The sequence below is a fragment of the Helicoverpa armigera genome, chromosome 14, assembly GCF_030705265.1.
Source record: "Helicoverpa armigera isolate CAAS_96S chromosome 14, ASM3070526v1, whole genome shotgun sequence".
NCBI classification, from domain to species: domain Eukaryota; kingdom Metazoa; phylum Arthropoda; class Insecta; order Lepidoptera; family Noctuidae; genus Helicoverpa; species Helicoverpa armigera.
In genome coordinates, this window is record NC_087133.1 from 5,512,446 (window position 1) to 5,539,388 (window position 26,943).

The 26,943-nt window shown below is 38.3% G+C and overlaps 2 protein-coding genes across 4 annotated transcripts in view; one reads left to right on the forward strand and one right to left on the reverse strand.

The window, feature by feature from the left end:
• Positions 1-26,943, forward strand: part of LOC110380849 (autophagy-related protein 16-1) — a 144,400-nt gene that overhangs the window by 22,270 nt on the left and 95,187 nt on the right. The gene's annotated exons all lie outside the window — the stretch shown is intronic.
• The window catches only part of LOC110380840 (uncharacterized), a 49,645-nt gene that overhangs the window by 7,748 nt on the left and 14,954 nt on the right, over positions 1-26,943 (reverse strand). The window contains exons 3-6 of the mRNA XM_021340967.3: positions 21,453-21,499; positions 2,427-2,819; positions 1,979-2,139; positions 227-428 (exon numbers count right to left, since the gene is read on the reverse strand). Coding sequence (XP_021196642.3) covers positions 227-428; positions 1,979-2,139; positions 2,427-2,812 — 749 coding nt within the window. The 5' untranslated portion in view covers positions 2,813-2,819; positions 21,453-21,499. The remainder of the gene's footprint in view (positions 1-226; positions 429-1,978; positions 2,140-2,426; positions 2,820-21,452; positions 21,500-26,943) is intronic.

Here is a 26,943-nt window from a genome sequence, read left to right on the forward strand (position 1 = left end):
ACGCTCTTATTGACTTTTGACGTGCGGTTATTTGTATTTGCGCTGCACATAAAACAAGGGAAGCTTATTGTAAATCTGTTCAAGAACAAAGCTTTCTCTAAAATGATGTCTACCAGAGAGGCAATAGTTTCAACCATTTGAATTGGTTGTCAGGGAACAAATTAAACATGTCTGGAGTTAAGAATATGTGTTGTTATTTATGTGTTTTGTCTGGTATTTAACTAACCTGCAAACAAACTCGTTTTCGCCGAGGCAGAGGTCAAGGCACATCTGCCTGGAGCCGACTGTGTGTGTCCTCTTGCCTCTCCCTTTGAGATGGTAGCCGCGCACGCGGTCGAAGCACCAAGCCCTCTCACAAGGACGCACGCCCAGACACGACTTTTGTGCGTAGATCGTGAACACCGGGAATTGTGACTTTGTTAATGCACCTGCGAGTAATAATAATATTAGAACATAACCACATTAAAAATAATATTTCACGACACTTCGTGGGATCAATAGTAGAATTTATTTCTATTTCAAATGGTTGTTGTGAAAAAATCTAAGTTCTATGCAAGAAATATGAGAAAAGAGGCGCTCGTGTCATCATTAAATTCTTCATGCTCACGCACGTGTTCTGGACGTAGAGGCGTTCAACCTTAGCGAATTTGAAAATCCGCACACCGAGTCGACCGGAGCGATTTGTGCTTCCATAATTGGATCTCATCGCTTAGTTCCTTGAACTGACGGCTTGGCGGCAATTTCACTACGGCTTAATTCAATATGACCCTTAATCGGCATCTCCTTTTCACTGTTATTATCGTATCTACCGAGGTCGTTAAGAGCGTACGCATTCGAGATAAACTCAGTTTATTCCACAAAAGATGATGCATACCCCACATTTGCCTAACCACAACAAGAATGCGTTGACTAAAAGTTCGTTAGCATCTTTGTTAGTCATGTTTTTATTTATTATAATATTAAATCGATGTAACTCCATTTTGTGCATCCCTGTCGTGCCTCTGTTGTCAAAATAAAAAACGCAACACATTCTGGTACGCTGCATTTTCTGGATTGCCTTTTTATAGTAGCCTTTGACACTTTATGGCATCTTCGCAAGCATTGAATAAAAGACTATTATCATTTTCAATGTGGCTACAATATATGTACTGTGCAAGGCATAAATATGTAGATATTTTCACATATAGGATCTTTACTGAATCAACATACAAGATAAATAAAAAAGCAACTACATAACTTTCGCTAAAAAGTCAAGTACAATAAAGAAACGGTTTTTGTTATTAGCAAAAATTATTGTGTATAGTAGTACCTCTATTCATGTTTATGAGGTCAAATCGCGTTCTACTAACTCGTGTTTAAATACACTCGGTCATGTTTTCCTTTTCGCGGTGAGAGTATTTTTTTCCCAATAAGGCGTGATGAGTGAGCATAGCCATGCCGTTATTGGCATTCAAATGATGTGTTCGAGCAAAAAAACGGAACGCTTCGCTTGTTGGTGAGCTCACACCTCTATGTCGGACAAACGAGAGTACATACTGGCGCCATTAAACAGGCACCTGCTATGTGTTCCGATTATACTATGCTAGCACGCATTTGTGCCGTTATTGTTAGCCATATTTTTTCATATACTAGGGCGCTTATTAACGCATTCGTGATCTTGCTTGAGATGTTTCAATGCTGTTTATTAAATGCTACTGATTTATCTGTGATTATTGTATACTGGTTAACGATCGTGTCAATATTCGTTAGCAAGAAACGAGGGGTTTTGTGTTTTGATATTAATCGCTGGCAATAACGGTTCTTAAGATTTATGGCGTGGACGTGTTCAAGAAGTTATTTATTCATTCAGAATGGAGGTAAATTCAAAACGAGTTTGATCCGAAATCATGGGAATATAAACTGTTTACTTCCGTAACTATCAGTATTGCAGTATCACGTGCATAAATGGAATGTTAAATCCGTTTTGTTTGGTACTTACCGGGTAATTGGTCAGCATCGGAGCCGAAGAGAACACAGAGCCCAGTCTCGTAGTTGACGGCACGACAGGTATCGTTGGCTTGGCACTGCTCAAGGCAGTCGGTCAACATAAGTGTGCCGGGGATGTCGTCTAGGATGTGAGACGGCGCCGAGAACACGTATCTGCGCAATGATAACATGATACTTTATAATCGGAAACATAGCAAGATAAAAATGAACATAATTAATTCAATGTGGTTTGATTTTTAATCCGGTTAGCGCAGTGCACTTGAAGAACACTTTCCCGAGACAGCTCACGAGCGAAGTCGGATCTTGATAACTTCATGTCGGCTAGTTACATCGGCTTAGTAATCTTAATTATGTGCAATTATCGGTCACTCCTCCGCTTCTGCTAGTAGCAGACTTTATAACAGGGCAATTAAAATATATGACTATAAATATTCTCTTACCCGGTCACAAGTTCGAAACCGATCATCTCGGGATCGCATTCTTCCAAGGAGTTGGCGGGAGCAGACGGAGCGGATGCTCCACTGGGAGCAGAAGGTGGAACTCCTCCCGAAGCAGTCTCGGGCACGGCGGCGGCGGACGGCTCAGCTGGCTCCTCCGACACGGGGTCTTCAGGTGGCGGTGCTCCTGGATTTTGATACCCCTCGGGAGCAGCTACTACAGCTGGCTCCGGTGAACCAGATTCTATGGCAAGATTGTCTTGAGGTGGCGCGTCAACTGCCGATCTTAATGTCCCTTCGAACTTTTTTGCGGCTTCAGCTGCGTAAGCCAGTAACACTATACTGAGTAGCAACCGCATTGTGCTCTCTGAGAGGGGCCGTGGCAACATTCGTTATCTGTAACAAAAGAAAAGTGTTGGTTAAAAAACTTTTATAGCAATTTAAAAGTACGTAATTGCATGGGAAGCTCTAGAATTATCGTATATAAAGCCGTTCAGCTTATGCACGCAACCATTCTTCCTAGATAGGGTAAATCGTTCAATATCTTACGGCCATATCGAGCATCGTTTGCTGTAACTATCGATGAGATGTGTTCTATTGATACGTACTTGTATACAATTTGTGGACTCTGTGCGACAACCTAACCCATGCCTCCGACCATATTGGATACGATATGAAATATAGCTTTAACCGATAGATACATTCGATATTACCATAAATTCCGTTCAATAATATCTGTTATTTATGTCTAAATAATCGGTTTATGTTTTAGTACCTAACATGTCTACCCACGATCTGAATAAATAGGCATAATAGTCCACGTAGGATCATAAAAGTTAATTAATTAAAGTTTCTGAAGATTACCTTTTTTTACAGGTGTTTTATAGTACTTATCTCACATTACATGTAAATGTGTTCGGCTTCAAGTGATGTGCACGAGAAAATAAAAGGCGAAACAATTACGTGCGCTGTCTAAGGGCATTAGCTTAATGATTGCCGTCTCATTGTAATTAACTTGCAACAGCGGCGTATGTAACATAAGACACGTACCAACATCATAGAGTGAACTGCGTTAGACGTATCATTACACAATCATAAACTATATTCATCTGTTTTTCTAAAAAGAAGTATGTTGTTTCTTATGATTCATGGGAAAATTTTTGATGCGCTTTCACATGGCAATGTGAAAAAATGGTGACGGCACGGTTTTCAATTTGTGCACCTACTTTCAATGGTCTTTTTTATTCTTATTATCTATTTTATTATCTTATTTCCTGTTCTCAGCTTGGAAAACCACTAACTGATAGTTTAGCAAATCTAATACCATTGGAACTAGCTTCTCTCAGTGGTGTTCGTGTTACTGAAATTATCCCCATAATTTGCAGCATCATGTAAAGAAATTATATAAGGTGTAACTATATCCACGTTGCACGCGCAATATTTGTAACGGTTACGATGTACATTCACTCAACGGTATCACCACTTATATATTTTTGTTCTTTTTCTGACAACAAAATTGGACTGAACGCACCTGACTCGGAACAACGTATTAATACACTTAAGTAAAGTCCAGTGTCATGCGAAACAACATAAAACAATGTTCCCGCAGACTCAAGTACATCTGAACCTCTTGCTAACATTTTCAAGAAATTATAAACCGTATTAAACAAAATTACAGACTTCTTCCAAGTGTAGACAGCTAAGAGCAAGCCTTATGTCTTAAGCACCATAGAGCTCTTAATGTAATAGAATTCTTTGGACTTTATGTTGTAAAGTGTATTTCTAAATGAAACGTGTGTTATATCTTTGAATAATAGCCTCCGCTTTTATTCTGTTAGAGGTCTTTAACACGGATATCAAAGCAATTTTATACTAATAAACCGTCTACATGGGTATTGTGGGAACAGATACGAAACGAGTTCTTGAAATTCGTTATGAACTTATGGCAATGTACCATTTATGGTTTAAATTTAACAAATTAACAATACTTGCTTATTTTTATGATTTTCTCTTAATTGGATCTACAGCATATTGAAAAGTAATTATTTAAATGATTACAGCGGCGCGCAAATGTGCGCATACGCACGGTTGAATGATACCGCCCAAGGAAACCTAATTCATTTCATGCGTCGTGTCTCGTGTCGCTCACGGCCTGATAGTAATTTGATCTGCCCGTCCATTATGAAATTAAATTACTCGCCTATAAATGCTCACTGTGTCATTACGACTATGACACAGTGAGCATTTATATATTTTTACTTTTTTCAAAACCGACCAAAGATAGAATTCCAATACATATCTATTGTAATAAAATATGAATAACCATGGAATTTAGAGACGTGACTCAAAAGTAAATACCATATCAGATATGACACTGTTAAAAATGATTTCGTGCTCAGTATCTAACAATTTCCTAGAATAAACATTACAACGGGGCGCAAGCTAGTCAAGGGTTATTTGTCATGGTCTTCACAGGCAAAGTTCAAACAGCAAAGTATTAATAAATAGGGACGGGCTACGGCGTCAATAGCGTGAAATAACAGGAGTGCCGATCATGCTCAGCTGTAGGTATTTCTCAGACGGGCTCGGCTACGGCTTGATCGATTCCGATTTAAGTAAAAAGCTTTCACACGTTACACTAAAATACTAACGTATCAGTAACCTCGAATATTACCGTGGAAAATTCAAATGAAGAGATACAACCATACGCAGTAGGTAAGAGCATATTTTATTAAAAGCATGTGAGATTAATGCGAAGTGTCGCCGAGTTCCATTCTTCGAATGTAGGATAACAATTAATTTCAATTATTTACCAACGGGGCTTAACAACTTTACGAGTAAATATATTTTGCAAGATATTTTCTTCGTTCATATTCATTAAGATTTGAATGTTCCATGCATGTGTATTGCCATGCCCTTCCTGCTTGCCCCGACTCACCTAGAAAGTTAGCATTGCAAGCTAATAGCATAAAGCATGCGACATTATGTTCTCCACTCCCAGATGCCACTTATAAAGCTTTCAGTAAATACTTATTACTCCACAAGAGCTTAATGAAGTTAACTTTCCTTAATGTTTTAGCATTTATAAGTATGTTAACAGATAACGTTATTATACATATGTTTTTATTTAAGTAGAAAGCATTGTGCGAGAGTCCTTTTAGTCCGTTTAATATTTGCCTATTACAGCGTAATAAACAATATCAGTTCCTTGCAGAAATTGCAAATATAGGTAAATAAGTGTCGTTTGAAGCAACACGGAGGTTCTTCACAAGTACGCGTTGACCCGTATACCTTCGGAGGTCGTGAGCCAGAAGCATAGCGTGGAGCGCACTTTCGCCAAGTAGGTCGCACCTCTTACTATGAAACACTCGCAACACTGCTCACTCCCAATTAGCTTCACGTGACTACCATAATCACAGGAAGAAGACTATTTTAAAGTAAAAAATATTCTTAACTACAATACAAAATATCTGCGAGAAAAGCATTATTTTATCAATTTTGCATAATCATAAATTGTACGGTCATATTTTTGAATCAAAATGCACAGAATGATTAAGTCGTAGAAATACAGCCATCTGAAATCTAAGCTTTTCATTTCGACTTTTTCAGGGGTTATGTTTGGGTCACTTGATAAATTGTAAGCAACAACAAAAAATACACAAAGAATTTTTAATCTTCTAAATAAAATCATGACAATTATATGTCTGAGCGGTTTCTTTTCTCGTTTTTGCTGACAATTTCGGGGAAGTGTCCAAAAGTATAAAAATAGGCACTAAAAGTCTTTATGTCTGACATTAACCGCTTTCAGAAAAAAAGTGTTAAGTTTAAAAAAAGTAGTGTTGCAGTCGATAAATTGTTGAGGTGGACATTGGCAGTGCGAATGTGCGGGCACGCTCAGCTAGCTTGGAGCAGCGATCAGATGGGGTCAGCGTATTCAATGAGCCGGATGCCTTCAACCTGCTATTTACGTTTCACCATACCAGTACTGGTTGGCACACTATGGGTAGCGTCTTCGTTTTCTTGTACGCTTTACAAGTGATACGATAAGTAATCCGTCGCAGCGATCTTTGCTGCACAAGTAGGTTCTACATAAAAGGAAACTGCGATTGTACTTTTTACAGTTGTTTGGTTCATAATTTAATTAATGAACCGAGTGATTGTTTCAAAATAACTCTTTAATGAATCTTCTGTAATTATATGGAATATCTTTTAATTAAAAAGTCTATTCATAAATACTTCTCGAGTTTTATAAATAGATTAGGAACAAAAAACGCTGAGAAGTCGAAATTCAATCATTGTTTTCACAACAGGATTGTCCACATCAGCCCATCAGGTATTCCAAAGATTTTGTTCTGCCTTGTACATACATAGTAGCAGGCAGGCATTCATAAAAAGTTGTGCAAAGTTTTCGTTTCAGGTATTCATATCTATATCAAATATTCTATATTCCAAAGATATTTCCAAGAACGGATCACTAGGTTAACAAGATAATAATCTTTACTTCTGCGTGATTTAATGCAAATTATCTCCACATGTCCAATTTGTAATGTTCATTAATTTTACATACGCTGTACATAAACAACGCCGTTGCTCTAAAGCTACTGGGTATTTAATCTGCAGAATTATATCTTGGTAGTCAATCTTATCTGCAGTTAACTGCAGCTTTAAATAGGTTTACTGCGCTTTGACCAATTGTAAGTTAATTAAACTTTTTTTATGAACATAGATAGAGTTAAATACCAGTAAAATACTTATGTGTTGAAGTGTACACATTATTAAAAGTGTTTGATTTGAAAAACAGATAATTACCTACTTATATTTCAATTCATTTTTATTAATACCAATTTACGAACCATAAATGTGCAAAATTTTATGTTGCAATATACGGCGCAACTAAGTATGTAATACTACGTTTTAAGTAGTGTGCATAGCTTATCTTCGTAGCGGTAATAAAGCGGACTCCCGTTAAAGCTAATTACAGAAGCTATTTGAATATATCTTCGACGCCAGTGCGCGATATAGACTGACGTACACGTCAGAATACAATGGGGAAGCTGAACGGCTTAATCCGCTTGTCTGTAAACTATTAGGCGTGTCTAAGTTCAGCCATTAGCATCGCTAAGAGAACGTTCCGCGGATTTACATTGAATGAAATTGTAATTTGTTGTGTCTCTTCTAATGGGGTGGCGGTTTCCTTATGTGCGGCGGCTGACAGCCAGGATTGTGACAAGCCGCCCTTAGAAGGCGCCAGTCCTCGGTCGGCCGTCAATGTCGCTCATTGTTCAATGCCTATATATGAACCACAACACGTCTGAGACACATAAATGACCTTATACGTGCGCGGTTTTAACCAAACACCTAATTTTATAGCACGTTATAAATATCGAATGTGAAAAAAATGTATTCCCAGTCATTAAATTAACTATTCTTAAACCAGTTCCAAGAATAGCTTCCAAGTTACTTGCATTCTTAGAGGAAATTGTATGTTAATCTTATCAACTTAACGCTGAAGAGAAGTTCAAGCAAACATTTATTTCTTTAAATTAGATCCTCTTATTTTCTAAATGCCTGATATAAATAGCCCTCTAGACAGTACACACGAAGAGCTTGTGTTTATAAATAAAACAATGATGTGGGCATTCAAGTCCATTTATATTAGTCGTAACGACAAACTAGCGATCATTTACAATGAACTTTTACTCCTTTAGGCAACACACGGGCTCTAATGATTACACGTGCATGGCAGGCAAATGAATAACTAGCAGATAATCTGACTCACGGTTGCAAAATTTATTAACTCGCTGAAGACAGCAATGAACATTTTTTATTATGCCTCTACTGTATATTTATGTAGACAATGCGGGAATAAACTGTCTGGCGCCATTTATTTGTTCTTTCAATCGTTTTGTCCTCCGAACTACTGGAACAAATAGGACCAAGTCTCTGCAAAAAAATTCTGTTTAAGTTCAAAATCTATATACATTTCTTTATAAATGTAATTAAGTAGCCTTATAATGTTCGTGTCATTATAATATCAGGTTATTCAACGTCATGTCATCATTTGAATAACGTTACCGCTCAAGATCCGCGTAACTTCGCATGGCTGACGCCGCAACACACATAATTGGCCTATTACTTACAGAGGAACGTCCGAGTGGGTTGAACAATTCTCATTATAATAATTAAACATTAGAAACCATTACTTCGCAAGGTAAACTTGTTTAAGTGAATAGAGCGCCCAGCAAGGGTTCTGTAAAGCAAATATGTCTAAGATGTCCTCTTCGGAGAGGTTAGTGGGTTGATGGCCCGCGCCAGCTGCGGGTTGCCCCGACGCGATTTACATTAATGAGGAAATCTCGATTTCTCTGATCCCGATCAGTGCATCGTACACAACACAACCTGCTGCAAACCGCCTACGTGACTACACTTATCGTACTATAATGTTTATTCTAAAATTGTTCAATTAAAACACGAGAAACCAACAAGCATACCTCTGTAATTCGTCTTTCTGTCGTAAATCGAGAGCTTGTTGTGGATTTCAAGCCTCGAAAGCTCGTTAGCATATCTTGATCAACTTGTAAAATGTTTTTCTTTGCCTATACTATATGATTTACTTTTATTTATGTTTGCGTTATTATAAAGTTGTACGTTGCCAAGAAATGCAATTTAGAGTGAAGAGAGACACAAATCGTAAAATGCGGAATTAAAGTAACCTTCGTACGAACTCGGTCGCATACGAAGAGCATTTGACCGAACAACACTCGTTGAAAGTATTTGAAATATTGGACCACTTTCCATGATGTAGCTCAGGGCTCCACATTCCAGTGGGCAGGTGGAAATTGCATCGTTTTATTATTCGTTACAACTCGTGGTCTTACAACGATTGTACGGGCTATTTAAATAAATAGATACGATTACTTGTTATAAATTTTTATCGAAAATATCCCATTAAGAAGATTGTGGTGTCTGTCAGCACATGATATATTGTTGTGGTCGTAATGCTATTATCAGCAATGAGTATTTTCTGATAATGAGACATAGTAAGCTATTCAATTAAAGATTACTAAACTCAGAGCTAGTAAAATTGATGAAAAAGCACTGTTACATTGTAGTAACAGTTCAATAGTAGCTTTAAACAATAGCAAGAACGTGCAATCTGTACGGCAATATATCAAGCTCACGCGAATCAAAAGTGTAATACGTGTAATTTAAACACATCATGCGCTTACCTACATGATTTTCTAACAAACTTTTGTTTGAAAAAATCTTTCGATCGTGTTCGGAATGACTTTACTAATGATCAGTACTGTGTAAAACGTGCGATCTTAAATTACAAACGTATAATCCTGCCTAGTTTTCTCCGAGATTAATCATGCTAACCCAATGAGGGACTAGAGTCTAAATCCTATAATTTTGCAGCATTGTTCATGGCGGCGGACTCGCAGCAATCGGAAGTAGGTTTGCAGTGCACTCGTTGCATCCGTGTCTTCTTTGACTGCCTTCTTACTTGCTCTAATGTAAACATACAGAACTGGCTCTCAATTATTTCTGCAATGCAAGTTATTTAAGGCTACGTGTTATGGGTGTGACGACCTTGCAATGCCAGCTATTAGAGGAAAGTGTACTGTGGTCACCTGCTGTATTATCGACTGCGACATCGCAATTTGTTTCTATTTCTGCCCACATCATCCTTTGTGGTGGTGTGTGCAATTACATACATCTCCCCTTACCTTTGATTACTTTCGAGGTGGTTTCGCTTATTTTTTTATTGTCATTTATTTTTATAACTTAAAGATACATTTACTCAATGATTTCGCTTACGATAGTGTGCACATGTTTTTATTTACCCACCATTGTATGATATGTTTAAGTTTACCTAAGAATTGTGGTCGCCTTTTAAATCACACTCTATTAATAGTCAGTTCACTTCTCGAAGACCGACTTTGAAATTGGTTTAAGCTTTATGGTCACATAAAACATTTTCAGTTTGAGTTATTTTTGGGATGATTGAATTATTCCATAATTATATAGGTAGCTAGACCTGCACTTACAATACCGTAGGTACTTGACCAATAAACCAGAAGTAAGCTGCTGAAATAAAATACCTTGTCTACCACTTTCTACATCGAAAGTGGACTTGCAACCCATTATGGACAACAGTTAACCTGTTTTCTAACTCTTGTTCTCTGTTAAGTTCATTTGGACAGTTGTCACAGCAATACTTTTACAAGAAAATGTAGCCTACGCATAATTACCTACTTAAATCTCAGCTGTGTACGGCCTTATTTCGTAGCTCTCGATGGTACACATTTTCTATTCATGTCTACAACAACTTTGATGACTTAATTTTGGTTTACGTCTTTAAATTAATACTAACTTGATACCAGAACGTCAACAGGTTATCAAATCAATATTTACAGATAGCAATAAATGAGAACTGAGAATGAAGCCATGTTGGCTCGTTGCGGGAGCTCAGAGTGGGCGATATTCCTTAGTTTACATGAACCGCTGTGGCTTGCATTCAATTTATTTAAACTCTGCATAGGACGATTCATCTGTTTGATAACATCGATTTGAGCCATTAAAACTTACTTTATGGTCTATGTAGCCAGGAGGTGGTCAGTAAATTTTGTCTAATACAGGTTTGTGTCCTGTCACATCCTTGTAGGGCTATGGCCGTATTCGCACCTGTTCTGCGGGCACCCACTAAACCGGTTCGATCCTTTTCCCTCATTTGATTATTCAACCCAGTGCTGTAATCTTTACTTTTGTAACTGTAACCGTCTCGTTATCAGCTTCTTCGACTATTGATACTCCTTTGGCAGAACCAACCTACTTATCATACAAGAAGACTTCTCCACTTATTGAAGAGGTTGAAAAATATAAATATCAACCGAATGGGTTACGGTCTATTTCTTTCAGATTCTATCGTTTTATTCAATTACTATAAAAGGTTACAAAACAAAAACAATACAGTTATACTTTTGTATTTTATGAACTGCAAAGAAATAAGTTTTTGATTGATATCTATCTCGGCTATTGCGATTTTTTGTTAGGTAGTGAATACCTACAGAGAGATAATTCAAATTCGTATTTTGCTCTAAATGAAATAAAGCAATAAATGTTTATCATAAAAGAGACTAGCAGGCCGCGGCGCCGCCGGCCGACTTGGCGGCGAGTGCTCTTGCGTACACACTGCGCCTTGCACTTCGTCGGTACCTTTTATTTTCAGACTACATCTGATATTTTGTAAATAAATTTTGTACTAGCATCTCGCGCAATGATTTATTTATCCGTGCATTCATAACATAATGTTCAGTCAATTTAATTATGTGTAACATTAAAGCATTGACTGGCATGTCAATTGCGGCTCGTTTCCAGAACTCGTATGTGACGAACAAGTCGGGCGGCGTTGTAAAGCATCACACTCGTGAGTCGATCGAGCATTTATTGGCTCTAATGGTTTTATATGGCCTATCTCGTAAAATCACAGTACAGTTGTCATTCTCCATTTTATTACTTTGTACCGGAAGATGAATTGAAGTTCAACAACTGAGAAGTGGAACTATTCATATTCAAGTATGAGCATATTACGTTAGTTTCTTCATATAGATAGTTTATAAAATTTAATTGTGCGGTGACTATTATATTCGCTAATAATTTGTAGCTTTATATATTTTGTCGAATTCCTATTACGCAAATGATACGATCCGCTCGGCGGGCGTCATTGCGGCTTCGGTCGTGCGGTAACGGCATCATCAATCATCTGTAATTTGATTTCTATGCTCAATTATTGCGTTCGCGGAGGTCGAGGCGGCCGCACACTCCTCTTCCACGTACCCGCGCACTTGCTTCCCGGGATATTACACAAACATCAGTAGCTAAGCTCTATTTCATGTCAGGTACACTGTAGGTCAACTAAGCCTAATAAATAAATCACAGGAATGCCAGCATCATAAGCCACTTTCCAATCATCGAGACTCATCCAAAAGAAGATTGTGCTCCAAATGTAGATATAAGATATCGTTTTTGAAAAATTTGGTGTATCCATTGTCATCAAATAACAATTCACTTTTTGTACACGCTATCTCATTTTGAGCTTTTTTTATTAATTAACCTTATTTTTCGTCTGAGCTACTTGAGTTTGGAAGTCTCAACAAGCAAAAAGCCACTGTCATGTCTCGGGTAGTACACAATGGAGTGCCGTGACGCAGGCGCTAGACATGATAATCACAAGTAGCGCATGACAAGCGCGGCGCACGCGCGTCGGTCACGACGTCGCCGCTGCGTCTCCGCCCCGGGTGACACTACCCGAGTCGAGACTTACCGATACGCTCACACGCGGCGACCTTTCAGATAAACATCTTTATACCCACTCGCCAAACTAGGTAATATCACTTGTTTATGCCGCCATCTATCATACCGCCGTGACAGACGATGACTGGTGCACTGCTTACAACCGGCATCAAGAACACGTCCTCTTACTTAACAACATAGTAGGACGGTGCTAACGACATACTCATTGGTCGTGTTAAGTGGTACAATCATGCTTATTGCTGTTTTATTGTAGGGCGTGGAAGTTTATGGGTTACGGTAGTGAGTGGATCATGCAGTTTCTAGGGTGTTGATATGTTTTCGGTTTCGTTATATGATGTGAATACCAGCACAAGGCGCGTTTGAAGTTAACTGTCCAGCAAAGTGGTGCAATGTAACGGTAGGCAGCGCGCTGGGTTGCGCACGAGCACTCGCAGTCTCTGCCACAGCGCCTGCGCCGACCCTTTCACTCCTCATTATTCTCAGAATTCGTCAATACGCAGAAAAATTCAATTCGTCACTATCATTTCTTTTATTAAAATGCGAATAGTACAAAGCGAATCGAAAGTATCGTCAATAGGTCTTCACATTCTTGGTATTACTGAAAATACAGCTATTTGGTAAATCACCTGACTAGAGTAATGTTTTTTCTGTCTACTGCAGTTGTTTAAATTTAAAAGCAAAACAAAGTTAACGGATGAAGAAAATCTTGAAGCTGGAAAGTCTCAAAGAATGCAATGAAAACAAAGTTTCATTTACGAAAAGACTGATGTGAATACAATAGTAAATTTCAAACCGAGGTTCATTAATTTCTAAACGGAGGATCATGATGTACAGTTGCGTTCGCCGTCAGAGCTGACTGTTACCAGTAATGAGAATTCATAGAGTATGCGTAAGATCGACCGAGACTGTACCATATTGTGTGCATATTAGGACTGCAATAATGATGGAAAGATCGATTTCATATTATCCGCATACGGCAGCTTGCGACCCGGTCTCGTAAATACAATCTCGTATCGCGTCAGTGATACATCCTTCGATACTGGATGAAATATGAATCAGTAAACCCTCAAGAGTTATGATGTATGATAATGAGGTATAGAAACGAATTGGATGCAAATTGGTATCCGAGTAATAGCCAAGGTGCAGTTAATCTTTGTATGGTAAGTACTGGTACTTGTGCTTTGGATATGTGTATTAATCTATCTTATCAATCTTGCTGTACAACTTATGACCTCTGTATTTTTGTGATAAATGATGGTCGGGTACATTTAATACTCAATTGGTGATTGTGTCTTTTGGAGTCTCGTGCGTAGTTGTCGACCACAAGGAAATCACACAGCGCACTGTAATGACGGCAACACGTACGTGATAGATTCGATTTACAGGTTCACTTCAATCTTCGCAGCAGTAGGTGCGCGGAAAATTGCGTTGCGGCTTTACGGGTGTCCGCAGGATCGAATTCGCGATATTGATTGCACACATAAAACATCAAATACTTCTAACAAATATCGTTCACTTATTGGATTCGATTGGCATATAATGATAGTTAACACGTCAATAAACTCGTGAGGCTGAAACGCGTTAGGCACGTGCTCGCAATTTTTATGATAGAACTTTATAGCGTCGGGGTTTCGTGAAGTTGTTAATCTTTTTACTTCTTAAAACTGTGTTAGCTTTACCTATGTATGTAAATAGGCAACTGTACTAAATTCAGACTAGAAAGTTTTTAAACTAATACAGCTTCCAAACACTGTAATTAAAATGACGGAAGTTTTATCATAAATCAAAGTATAGTATAAACAGTTACACTTATAGGTAGCTCACTATACTTAATAAATAAACAACCAATATGATTAATGATAGCTTCTATAAAATTATGCATTGAATTCTCTTTCGGAGGTTTTCAATTCTCGCCGATCATTACACAATAATGTTTCAGTTCGATTAAGGTGCATTTATCACTTATACTTCGCTGTCGTATTCAATTTTATCGGCATGGACGCGACCGTTAGTCTTGCAACTGGAATTAGGAAGTAGAATACATAATATATGTAGATGAAATCTGTACATTCCCTTCCCTGTACTCGCGTCGGGGAACGCAATGACGAAATTACGTAAGACATCGGTGGTTACTAATTGGTAAGTGGATGCCACCTGTACTGCGCATACCGGTCCAAGACTAACGGGCCTTTATTAAACTCGTTACCGCACAAAATCATAGACAGCTATAACGTTTAAAAAACATGTAATTATAGAATGAGCATCATAAATCAGTAGCCTGTCGTAAATAAATGACTGTACTCAATACAAAGTGATTTAAATTAAGGTGCTGATAACTCCATTACAGAATTCTTCGTCGACTGGTTTGGTTGTTCCAAAAATGAATGAGCCATCAAGAAAGAATTCTGCTTGCTAAAAATATTACGGAGGCGGCGTCTACATGCCATTCCTAATAAGCAATATAAACTAGTCGTACGATACTATTACCTTTAAAGTATTAAAACCTTTTGTCACGCTTGATTCTTTTTAAAGAGCTGCCAATATCAAATTTAGTGAAATCAAGTTTCATATCACAACCCAGTCATTTCAAAGTTATTTCTGAGATTTTTGAATATTTCAAGAAGATCAGTGGATCTATTGTTTTAAGCATAAATATAAAATTGTATTTAGAGACTTGTTAAAGTTTTGGCTAATATTACTCGAATATTACCTATCTATGAAAACTTTGATTTGTTTAAATAATCTTTAGACGACAATTATACTGTCGGTACTCAGGTAGTAGCGCGAATAAATAATGCCTTTAATTAGAAGCAGCTAATAAATTGTCTAGTCGTAATATATATTTTATTTGTAAGTTGTGCGTTTAAAATCTGTTTACATGCGCTCTGGTAATGAATGCGGACTTTTTGCCACACGTTAGGAGGCACGGGTATTGAGTTCGTGTCTGCAGTGGCATATTTATTGCTAGCCTCGCGCGTTTTATGTTTTCTTAGTTCCATGCGTCTATCTCGTCTATCCTTCTATTCTTTCCTTTTATTAAATTTAAATTTTATTTGCCGCTGCACCTATTTCTCTTGACATGTTTATGAACGGGCTTGGGTTTACATGTGTTATGAGACGGAGAATGAGTAGTAAAGATAAAATCGTCAGTGTTAGTGTTTCCTCTTTTTATTATAAGTATTGGATTAATTATAACTAAGAATAGGTATTGAAAGTAATAGTTGTAGTAAAGTTTGGGCACGTTGAGCAGGCGGGTCTGCGTTTGTAGCGAGGCGCTATTCTGAGCCGGGCGGGTGTGCCACGCCGGCGGCGGCCACGACGCTGCCTCCGCCTACCGCGCACGTTGCCATTGTTACTCCTTGCGGCTCCATCGCACCCGCACACGATACCATGCACCACCAATTAAAACTTACTTTACGATCCTACTCTAACTCTCTTCTAATGAAAATATTTTATACCGCATAAATCCCATTGCAATACAGTACACGACCGTGCTTTATGATGGTAAGAACATTGTTCCGACTTGCATTCGTAATACAATTACATCCAGGAAATCACGATATTAGCTGCACGTTATTTTCAACTGTTTGAATTGATTTAAGAAATTACCTATAGACTATTTAGTATTGCTATCACTGCACTAAGAAGCTTGTATATAAAAATGGTACGTTTGTAAAAAGCATCACATTGTGATTGTCCCTGACGAGTGCCCGTTATAGTTGGGCGCCGTCAACGGTCATACGTTTTGCACGCACCATGCAAATGTCCAGGCGCGAACTGCGGGCTATCTACGTCACATTAAGCTAATATGTAATTGATTGGTTCCCGGTGCACGGGAGCGGCGACACACTCCTGTCCCACTGATGGCGGATGCAAAAACACTAATGTTATAACGGTGCACCATGTCTTCCGGCAAGCAATATGCCCCTAGGTGCTTACCTACTCTTTAAACTCTTTACAAATTGAACGGCCGCTTTCAATTGTAGCGGCGCCGGTCATGTGGCCTAAATACATGCGCTGCAGCGTCGATACACATACATGACAGCTATGTGCATGCTCGATATTAATCAACTTAAGATTTCTGACCTCCGTTATAGATAAAAAATCTCCGGAATGGGGACACGACAAGTTAAAAGTGTTAAAAGTGAACATTTAAAGTAGGCCGACATCAACAGATAATTATCGCATGCACTTGAGATAAAAACATGCCATTACATCGTCGCTGATCATTCAAGTGAAAAGATAAGCATTTAAATTAAAAGCCTATCAATTAGTTTATATATGTTTGTACTGCGGACTGTCAATCACTTTCCTCGAGTGTTTAATTATAATGCCACCTACTAATGCTGGTCACGCCTCCTACGAAACCGCATTTTGAGCCGTTTAAAAATAATTAACTGACCACCTAAATCTTCGAATAGTTTTTATATTATAGGTTAGATGATTAATGTTACTAATACATAGCAATCAGGCGGCGTGTATACACATCATTCATCTGATTAGGAGTACCTAACGGTACACATTGTGTTATAATGGTCTTTTACTTGGTTTTGTTTGCGCCCATTATTTTCGATGCTCTACTATTTAAACGGCGGAAGAGGTTCCGTTGCACGTGGGAGGCTCACATTGAGGATTACCATTGTTTCATCGTTTCACAAATCTTTATCGTGTAAAGTTATCTTTTGGAAATAACCTGCAATGCATTTAAGGAAACTATATTAACTGAACTCTTGGAGAGAGCTTTACTAATGGTTGGCCCATTAGACTAGTAGTCTATTTGTTGATTCGCATTTAGATTTCTTGTAAATCACTAGCATCGTAATGGCACATTTAGATTGAATTTGTAAAGGGTCAATACTCCTACACAAGCGTCACGTCATCTTACCTCCCGTTATCGGCGATTGATCGAACGTTTACGAGGCTCGTTTAAGCACAGCATTGCGCGATTCATCATGATGCTATGTTATTACCCAATAAAGTAGGTAAATGATTGTTGCCGACAATATTGAATTCACCTGCCGTTGACCGACATACTTGACACTGATACAAAATGTTTACGCGTCTAGATTGTGAAGTCTAACAACCTGGTCGAATGTCCATACAAGTGTAATAGTGTTCTACAAGCACTTTACTCGGAAAATTCCTTGCGAGAAGCTGGTCAGGTGCAAAAGTAAGAACGTTTTTATAGTGTAGGTATCGCGATAGTTTACCGGAACAAGCTCGCACGTAATTTAAGTGGAGCGATGTATTGCGGCCGCACGATGAGACGCGAAACGATGTCGGCGCGCGAATCCCGTTGGGGCGGACGCCATTACCGCCCACCGCACCGCGCACGCGTAGAAAAACCGACCTCAGTATAAAGATGTCGCGCGCAGATAACATTGGACGGACACTTGACAACGCCGCCTCCTCCTCGACCTCGACATGTTTATCTTTGGAATCAGGGCTTTACCGCGAATATTCAATTATGTTCATAGTTCACACAGATCCCGCCATACGATCACATTTGTTGTGCGGTGTACCCGACATCTTTGCATGCAAGGCGCCTAACACCGCGATGCGGCAACGGCGTAGGTTTCTAAACAGCGGTCGTAAAACAAACAAGAACGTGTAAAGCTAAGGCGGCTACTTTTACACAAACCAGAAAAAATACGTTATGTACATTTTAATGCGACATTATAAGTACCGTTAACTAGTAAGTTAGGACCAGTTTGATAATATCTGGATGCATACGCATGATGTAAATCTCGATTCAGTGAAAACTTTCGAAAGAAAAGACATTCCAAACTTTCTGGCTATCATGTCGCAATTGGCTCACGTAGATCGCTCTGGACATTCTTGAAGCTTTGCCTACGAATGACGACCTCCTTTTCAGATTCCATAGATATCCTTTCGTACCGTCACACAAAAAGAAAATAGGTAAAAATTTGTATTTATCCTTTTTAATTTAACAGAAAGAGTATAATAATCTATAAAAGATTTCAGCTTTAAGTACTAATAAAGTGAAACTAATAAATACCAGGCTTTCTCAGAATCCGTGACTTCAAAGTTATTTATTGTTCTTTAGCACATGAAATAAATAATTAGCGAAGTAGTAAAACTAATTGTTTAGTTAATGATCAAGCTGGCTAGTCGACAGTGGGTGGTCTGCACTATATATAAATGAATGTAAGTCTTGAGTGCGCCTTCGCTAATGTCACTCCAGCTTTTCTCCCAGTATTATGTTTCTTAGAGATTGGCAATCAGCATAACGATTACAGGCGCTGTAACTCTTCTGTCAACTTAGCCTTCCGTGTGTGTAATGACTTTACAATAACTGCTCCTTGCCTTATACAGGCATGTTTGCTTTAACGGAGCACGTAGCTTAGAAGGTAACGCACGATTTAGTATAACATGATACGACTAATAATGCATTAGCATGGTGTATGTTAATTGAGGTACGCAGGAGCCATAACCGATCGGGCTGCATTGCTATCACATACCGTAAAGTTAAAGGTAAAGCGCTATCGCGTGGCATATCTATACGGGTCGGTCGCTATCTATTGTCAATTAAAAGCCTCTGGCGGAGATCTCGACCGCCTCTTGCTTGTTCTATAGGATGTACACGATTGCTTCCCGATGCATACCCTACGCCTCAGGGTGGATATTGCTCGGACATTTCCTGTATTACTACTTGTGTGCCTGCATTCAACTAATCTCTATTCTGATTGTTCTATAAATTAACATAAAATCTATTTTAGTTTAGATTTGAATCGTCTCTTGATTCTTGTTCAATCAGGAAACAATATAGGTACATGACGGCTGGTTTCAAATAGGTTTGCTTTATATTTTGTTGGCTTTGCTCGAAGCTCCGCCTCTTTGATATAGTGGCTTAGCAATGACTTGTTATTTTGAAATTACTGCTATTCCCCTGAGTTATTGCTTTACTGCATTTGCAATTGAATAAGTTTGTTACAAAATTCCCTCGCGTAGTTACACTAAAGATTATACGAGGATCTATGATCTATTTGAATACAACCGCATATTTTTTTAACTTCTTATAATTTGTTTAAACAATGTTCTAATCTTTCAGTGTTACGGACATTAAAACAACAATCAACTATAAACTGTATTTAAACTACATAATATGCGTCGGAGCAAACAACGTTAATCGATGATTATCTATTAAGATAACGTATTGCGGTGCGCGGACGCAACTCTTAGATTAACAGTGTCTAGGCGTTGGTAACGAGACTATCGTAATTGAATTAACACAAGAACGTCACGTGTAGGCTCGCGCTGAGGCGACCAGCGGCGCCTGCGCTGAGAAAGTGATTCCGTGATAATAAATCAGATAACTGACATACGAGATAATTAAATTAGCAGTAGCATCATAATAAATTATCAGCAATTTGAATGCGGCGGTATTGTTTCTATGATCTACCGAAATTAATGGGTACTGTGGTAATATATTTATGTATTTTAATTACGCCGACATAAATTTATTATGATCGATCACACTGATAAAGTTGCGGCATTTAGTTATTAACTAAATGATTTTCGCAAGTGGCTAGCGGTCAAGCGATGTAATAAACGACTTGTTAACTGTTTAGGTAAGTATACGTTTTGTCTTTCACAAAAACTTAAAGTCCTGGAAATGTTAACGAAAATTTTTAATGGTTGATTTTCTTTTATGAAAATAGCAGTAATGGGAAGTAATTGCCCATTTAAGGTGCTTAACTGACGAAAATGAATGCATATGCGCACGCGATATGACGCAGATTTCAATGGAAGGTAAGAACGAGGTATTTTCACTGCTGCAAAACGGTACAAAGTAACAGGATAATGCTGCACACACAAACCGGTTCGTATTTTTGGAAATTGAGGTGCTGGCTCTTGTGATTTTTTTTTGAGAATCCACCAGCGTTGTATTGTCCTAAGGAATTTAATGCCCACCTGCAAATTCTGAGAACGCTGTTCTTGACTTTTTGTTGAGCATTTATTTTTTTATCATTTCAATAAACCCGAACCAAATTGTTTCATTAGCGTGCACTAACAATTCAAGAGCATTAAAACAAACTGAAACATCCTCAAAGTACTACTTAAATAAAATCAAACAGCAATAAAGTAATTCACCGACTTTTTATATCTCATTTATCAGCGGTGTATTAATTCGAGGTAATCAATCATTAGGGCAGTTTTTCATTTGTTAACAACGGTACATCGGCTGCTCATCACGACGAATCGTTTCGTAACATCCGTACATCAATTCTGGTAATGGGCGCTGCATTAATAACGATACACGCGTACTTACCGGACTATATCGGCGAGTCATTTAGTAAGTAACACCAGAAAAACTAACTGTAAAACTGTTTGCACTTCGGTGCCTCTGTTATTTCTTTTTGATTTGTTTCTGGATAGTTTGACAGTATTATTACCGGTTACCATGCAATAGTTTTTTATTCAGTTCCCGTTACATCTTTACTGAAACTATCCTAATTAGTATTAATAATTCCAAATCGTGTATTACGTGCTATTTATTAAATGTAAGGCTACACTAATATTTATAATGAGGGCAATAATGGACAGTAGAACAATCTCTCGAGACGAAAGGTGTTATTTTCCTTACATTTGCTCTAAGTGCTTCCTCTCCGGCTAATAAGACATAATGACGTGTTATTTCTGAAGATTCACGAATTCCGATCGTAGAGTATAGTACGAGGGGTTACTAACCTTGCAGCTTCGCAACCGCTACCCGCAGTCCGCCACCGCCCGCCGTGCTGCGATCAAAAGAAAACGCCATTGTTAATTACGCAGTTTACACATGAGTATATCTCAATTATGACATGTTGGATTATAGACAGGTGACTGTAATGACACACCCGCGCGCACCATTCTGTGCGAGTGCAGGCGCTCGTGATTCCCTCGCTCACTCGGCGAATAGAGCAGGACCACTTCCCCGTATCTACTTGTAATTACGCTTAACATTTTGCGCTAAAGAATTTCCCGGAATGCTCGGTGCACCCATAATTCTGTTGTCTATTTACATAACATAAGTAAAGCCATTAGTTTTGAACTAGACCTTGCCGCGGATGCATCTGTTTACGACATGTCAGTGATGGTAATAGCAGATAACCGCGGCGTATTATGTAACACGTTTCGTAACAGATATTCGCCGGAATTTATACTGCACATTACTTTACTGTTTATGTTACCTTAATGTGGTGAAACGATGTTTATTTCACGTTTTCTGTAGCACCTACAAAGTTGTTAATTAAATTATTCAGCCGATGTTGGTGCCTGCCCCTTCAGTTATCCGGGAGGTGAGAATGGCCATCGGACTTTACATAAATTATGCTAATGAAATAGTTTACTACTTACTAATATACTCAAAGTACCTTAAAGAAAATACTTTAAAGCATTAACTTATTATGTAAACATTTTAGATGGTAACCTAAATTTAAAATACTAGACTGCTCTCTAGAGCTAATGAATTATGTAAAGTGTCGCTTACTGGATTCAAAGTTGCGGGAAATTGTTTAAATTCAACAAAGTTTCGCACGAGAAACTATTCTGCTTGTTTGTCGGAACTCTTCACTTCTGTATTCTGTTGCGTTATTAGAGAGAATCGCCCGATTTAAATATTAACTGTATCTCATGACCTGCAATGCTACGACACTTGAATTAAGTTGTTCTTCGAAAGTTGATTATACATTTTCTGTGTTTTTGTTTCAGGTAACTATAGCTATGGATAACGTCTTGATACTTTAAGCTGCACATATTTGGTATGTACCCTCTATAGTCGTCATCATTACAAGAATTTAACATTTCCGATATAAAAACCAATTTAGGCACTAACCATATTCGGTGTGAATACATAATAATCTTGATCTATCGCACAATAATACATAGATAGGTAGACTGACAGAAGTGTTTGGTGTTTCGTTTCATGTCGCAAAAAACCGTAAGTAGGTATTGGAATATAATTATGACAAGGATAAAATAAACAGTGTACCAGTTTCCGCTTGAAGTCTAATTAAAGTACAGTAACGGATGGTAAAAAACTGATTTATACGCGTCACTTTGCATCGACCGCACGTCATTTAAATGAAACACATGCCACTTATCTTATGCCAACTCAATTTTCTCAATCTGTTCCATTAATCAAATCACAGCGCCTCTACATACGTTACGTCACTGGGCAGCTCTCATCGCGATCCCACGCTTGAGCAAGCCGGACGAATCGTATCGCTAGAAAAACTTACCAATCAGTCAGAAGTAGTCTTGACTGATCCTAGTGATCATTGAACCTTAAACGGCACTCGGACTCCCATAGATTGTTTTATAGCTAAGTAAACACGCTCGACTGGCTTACAATCGCAATTTCACAGTCAAATAACAGAAACATTCAAACAAAACCATCCTACACGAAGAAAACGAGAGTACTTGCTAGTTTTTACAACTCATCAAAAAACATTCCCACTTGTCTTGGAACAAACACAATTATATTAACAGTTATAACAAAAAGTCGCGAGTTTTTGTAGTATATGTAAACGATACTCTTTCTGCCAACTTGACTTACATATTCGATAACTTGTTGAGTTATCGTATACATATGCAATGAAATAACGGATAAACAAGTCTTCGAATCGCTTTTATTAATCTGTGATGTCAACATATCTAGAGAGGCTTCAACTTGTAATTTCTTTGCATGAGTTTACAATTCTTTTAAATACTTTATTCCAATTTACAGTACAGTTCAGACTCAAAATTCTTGATGTTCAATTGCACGATTCATGTATGTACTCATACATTCGCTACGCTTAAATTGAGACATCAAATGTCTTTCTAATAGTGAAGTGCAATGATATTTAACGAACAGTTTTTTGTAACAATCTCATGTACTTTTTGTGGTTTTATTAATTACATCTCAAACTTCGGTAGCCAATACCAACACTAGTTAAATATAGTTTTTTTTCATTGTGTGTATTTGTTTAGACAGATAAACTGATATGTATCAGCAGCATACTTTTTATCTAGCGGATACATTTATGCATCGTAATAGACGTTATATTTAAATCGGCCTTATTATCGAGATCAAGCTATAATATAATAGTGTGAGAGCAAATGTTCTTTGCTTGATTGATCTTTTGAAAATTACAGCTAGTATTCCATTTTGGTTATTTCTTTGAGCGTAAAGTATTGATTTCTGCAGTTGTAATTAAGGAATCTGAATTGTAAAGAAACAACCGTTATGTTTGTTCAGTGGAAGTTCAAGGTTCGCAAATCTATGATTTGCCGTTTTGTTTCGATTAGTATGACGCATAAATTGTAGTGGTTGGACGTTGCGGTGCACGTCACGTCAGAGGCGATACGCTTGGGCCGTCAGCGTAGAGTGCACCCTGCACGCCTCCCGCGCACCATTTGTCAATGTCGCACCTAACACTGTTCTCACGTGACCAGCACCAGGAAGTATTTTTACTTCCATTACGTAAAGATCACTACTGAAGATGCCTCTGGCCATGCATTGTAATCTAACGTAGTAAATTCACATTAGATAACGGAAACCGAACTAGGAACATGGATTGTTGCTCATGGATTCGTGCCCTTCTTATATCAGGTTTTAATCAGATGCATTCAATTCACGATTCCGCGTTGCTACTAGCACGTACATATTCACATTAGCGAGTGCTTAAATCTTTACAGTTGGTGGTGTAAAGTTAACTATAATTTGTTTTATACTATTGTCTACCTTACCAATATCCTTTCTAACTATTGGAAGAAAGGAAGTCAGGTCGACAACCTGTAAATATTGACTCATCTCGGAAAGGCACGCGCCTAAACACACACGACTGGCGTGTGCCACATGTTCCTTCTAGAGAATTTGTTTTGTTAAAGAAATTATACACATTATTTCAATATGGTTCCACTAATATTTAACAGTTTATTACTGTTTCGGCAAAGATCTTTTTTTTATCTAGACTGCTTTATGTAGTTTCTTGTCTACTACACAAGACCTATACCTACATTCGCGGAATGTTTTAAAAGTAAAATGCATTCCACTTATGGTCGCTCGGTAATCGATATTGGCTATCACTTAGGAAAGGGGTAAGCGTGAGAATACGCAGTAACCTTACGAATCATGAAGCGTATCACATTACGAGTATTTACGGGTTGAACTTAAATGGATCTGCAGCTGCAGATTAGTAGATGGCGAGGACGTGATATCCACCTTCTCGACGGACCTCCAGTATGTCACCCGAGCACCCACGCAATGCAACTGTAGCGTATAGCTGCGCATAAATATTACCCGCAGTGCTTGTCTCTGAAAACTCGATAACTTGCGACTGACTAAACGGTCTCCAGTCCACAAAACACTAGATGGTGTTGTTCATACAAAGCACGTTCCAAACAATAGAGAAATAAACCATGTTCTATTTTACACCTCCGCTAAAGTCGACCTGAAACATTCTTCACTACACCCAGAGACAGTTTACTTATCTATCTCGCGACCTGTCTCTATATTGGACACTATAAAATCTTTGTGACTCCAGTTCAAATTATTTTGGGGTGAACGAACGTAATGTAAAAAGTGACCGTTGAATCGGAATATTTGTTTGGCAATGAGTTTTGTATAATTCGATTAAATTTCGTAAGTCGGCCGTCGACCTGCGCGGGCGCAGAGCACGACGTTATTTTGGAGCTATGTCTACGTGATGCCACGCATCTCTTACAGCCACCGTTCCAGTGGACTGCATTACTATTGGTAGATTTCACAGTGATGGAAAACGTGATTGTGTCTCGAGCCACTCCGATTCAAAATTTCATGGAACGGTTTTGGCTCGATGACGATAATACGTAACATTGAAATATTTCTAGCGCTCCCACTGTTTGTACTTATTTCGTGCAAGATATAAAAACTGTCAGATAAATTATAAGTAACTGTGTTAAATTTTAAACCTTTCAAAATACATTTTTATTGCTTTTTAATGCTACATTAATTAAATATTATGTTTTTTTTTATCATAACTTTGACGTTAATTATATCTTTTGCTACTCTCAGTGTTTATTAATAAATGACATAAGAAGTTATATGCTAATGATCAAAAGCTGCACTTAAAAAAATCGTATCAGAAAGTGGCATGCTCTAGCTATAAAAAGACATTGTGAAGTATTCCAAAGAAAATAATGCAAGATTTTTGTAGCTGAAAAAAGTAATGGAAACATTTACAAGAAACTGTGACTGCTGCCAGAATCATCTCCAATGCTAACCGTGAAATCGGCTATTTTACTATTGAATTAACAGCGAACCGGTGTGACCGAAATGGTCTTTTAAAATAATATGATTTTGGCCTAACTTGACCCTGTGAAGCTGAATATTCAACCATCCAATTCATAGTAGCTTAGCAGACTTGATGGCGGAAATGCAATGTAACTCATTGTTAGGGCCTGACGGTAATTGTAATCGTTAGGGCTGGACGAAGCGATCAGCGATGTGAACAAGGTTATGGGGTTCTAATTGACAGATCACAACGACGGCAGCGGACACCGTAACCGCCTTTATCCAGGCTAACTGTACCACTACCGTACGACACGGACCGCCTGCCGCTTGGTCGCTCGTACCCACCACCGCAACGGGAAATGCCGTCCCCAACCACGTCAACCTTCGCTTTGTCGCCACATCATTTCCTCCAGGAACCGCACTTAATAAACCACAGCAAACAAAAACTTTTCGACTAATAAAAACTGGAACTTCACTGCGCCCATCATTCTCTTACAGAATTACACTAAGGTCAGGAGTGTACTTGACAGTACCGACTACAAAAACGTAACGTCGTGATATCGTCGCCTCGGCTCTTTAACTTTTCTCTATTGAAAATTCCACCAGCAAACTCTTTCTGTGTCATATCTATTGGAGATATTCGCCGTGTCGGTTGCTAAGTGAAACCGTCGCAAGAATCTTTTATTCTTCTTAATGCGAGCCGTTTCGGCTCTTGTTCGGGATCCTACTGTGACAGCCATTATAATTCCGAGTGAATGTGGAAGTATACAAAGACGGCTTTGTACCCGCCATAAATATTTATGAGTAAGTGCCTATTTTCTACACACGTGGGTCGGTGGATACGCACGATACCACCGGCCTAATTGGATGTCTGTAGGCGCGAATTTGTTTCACTCTGAGGGGAATTCCTTATTTGTTTCGAAAAGCAATTTATAATAGCAA